Source organism: Priapulus caudatus, unplaced genomic scaffold (genome assembly GCF_000485595.1).
Source record: "Priapulus caudatus unplaced genomic scaffold, Priapulus_caudatus-5.0.1 Scaffold402, whole genome shotgun sequence".
In the NCBI taxonomy this organism is placed as follows: domain Eukaryota; kingdom Metazoa; phylum Priapulida; class Priapulimorpha; order Priapulimorphida; family Priapulidae; genus Priapulus; species Priapulus caudatus.
The window spans coordinates 175807-177205 of record NW_014577463.1 but is presented as its reverse complement, the minus strand read 5'-3'; the positions used below and the strand labels follow the sequence as shown (position 1 = coordinate 177205).

The window sequence follows — 1399 nt, the reverse complement described above, 5'->3', positions numbered from 1 at the left end:
CAGCAGCAGCAGCAGCAGCAGCAGCAGCAGCAGCAGCAGCAACAACAACAACAGCAGCAGTAGCAGCAGTAGTAGCAGCAGCAGCAGTAGCAGTAGTAGTAGCAGTAGAACGCATCGCAATCAGGATTGTTTTGATCTCTTTTCAAATTTGATATCGGTCATGCGCTGTTTCTGCGTGAGAGTTGGCTTGCCATTTATTTACGTTCACCTACGTGATATCACTATTATAGTTTTCGCGAATTTTTAGTTAGATTATAATGATTAATTATGTTATGCGCCAGTTTTTAGATTTTAATAGTCATGATAATTATGAAGACTTTGTTATGAAAATAACTGATTCTTATCCTGGCTGTGCTACTCCTCACCGAGATGCATGCGTTATATTGCCAAGTTACGCATTCTAACATAATTTGCTTGTTTGCGATTGTTTGTAGGTATTTTCTTCGTTGTTCCATGCACTGATGAATACAAGAAAGTAGATCTCCGGACTATATCTTTTGACGTTCCACCCCAGGAGGTAAATTTTGTGCGAGAGAGATCAGTGCATTGTGACCTGGCGCTGGGCAACCCTTGCACTAGACATCTGCCTCCGCTATTATAATATCAAGAGTACATAATAATACTCTATTATGTACTCTTGATAATATATGGCCGGCGTTTGGGCGCTCTGCCTGCACGCATGACGGAACGTCCTTGCACGCATGCATGTCGAACGTCCCTGCATGCATGCCATCAGGGACTGTACCATTCCGTTACCATGATGGGTCATATCTCTGAAATGATCCCGCAAAAAATAAAAACTGTAAGGTGGTGGATAGTGTTGGCTGAGGTTTCTTGGTTTGCACGCGTGCGTCTGTCGGGAGGTGGCGGGAGTTAGACAGGGTTGCCAGCATGTCAGGCGTCGCATGCACTCTTTGAAATCACGTCTCAGCGTGTATTATTTGCGATGGTTTTTAGGTCTTTTCTTCATTTTGCCCTGCATTGATGAGTACAGGAAGGTTGACCTGAGAACTGTGTCCTTTGAAGTCCCGCCGCAGGAGGTAAGGGAAGTCAGAGGGCTGGGTTGCCATCGTCATGTTGTCATGGCGTGTTCACGTCAGTCTGGCCCGGCATCGCTCTCACTTTCATTCGGGGTTTGTAGATATTTACGCGATGCAATGGGTAATGGATAGTGGTACTTGGTAACATTGCCGATGTTGACCTCTGAGATATTGATGCCTTGTCTTAGTATCCAGGAGCAGATGCCACGTACAGACTGCAAACTTGACCTAGATCAAACTATATAGAGTCTAATATAGAGTCGCTGTGCGAATATATCTTGTATTTGCTTGCAGCTTATCAAACATAAGCTGTGCTAATTACCTCCGCAAAGGGGTTGGCAGGAGGTTATGTTTTCACA

General features: G+C 44.7%; 1 protein-coding gene across 1 annotated transcript in view; it reads left to right on the top strand.

Moving 5' to 3' along the window:
• Window positions 1-1399, top strand: part of LOC106809990 (band 7 protein AAEL010189-like) — a 13701-nt gene that overhangs the window by 820 nt on the left and 11482 nt on the right. The window contains exons 2-3 of the mRNA XM_014813242.1: window positions 435-517; window positions 1142-1149. Coding sequence (XP_014668728.1) covers window positions 435-517; window positions 1142-1149 — 91 coding nt within the window. The remainder of the gene's footprint in view (window positions 1-434; window positions 518-1141; window positions 1150-1399) is intronic.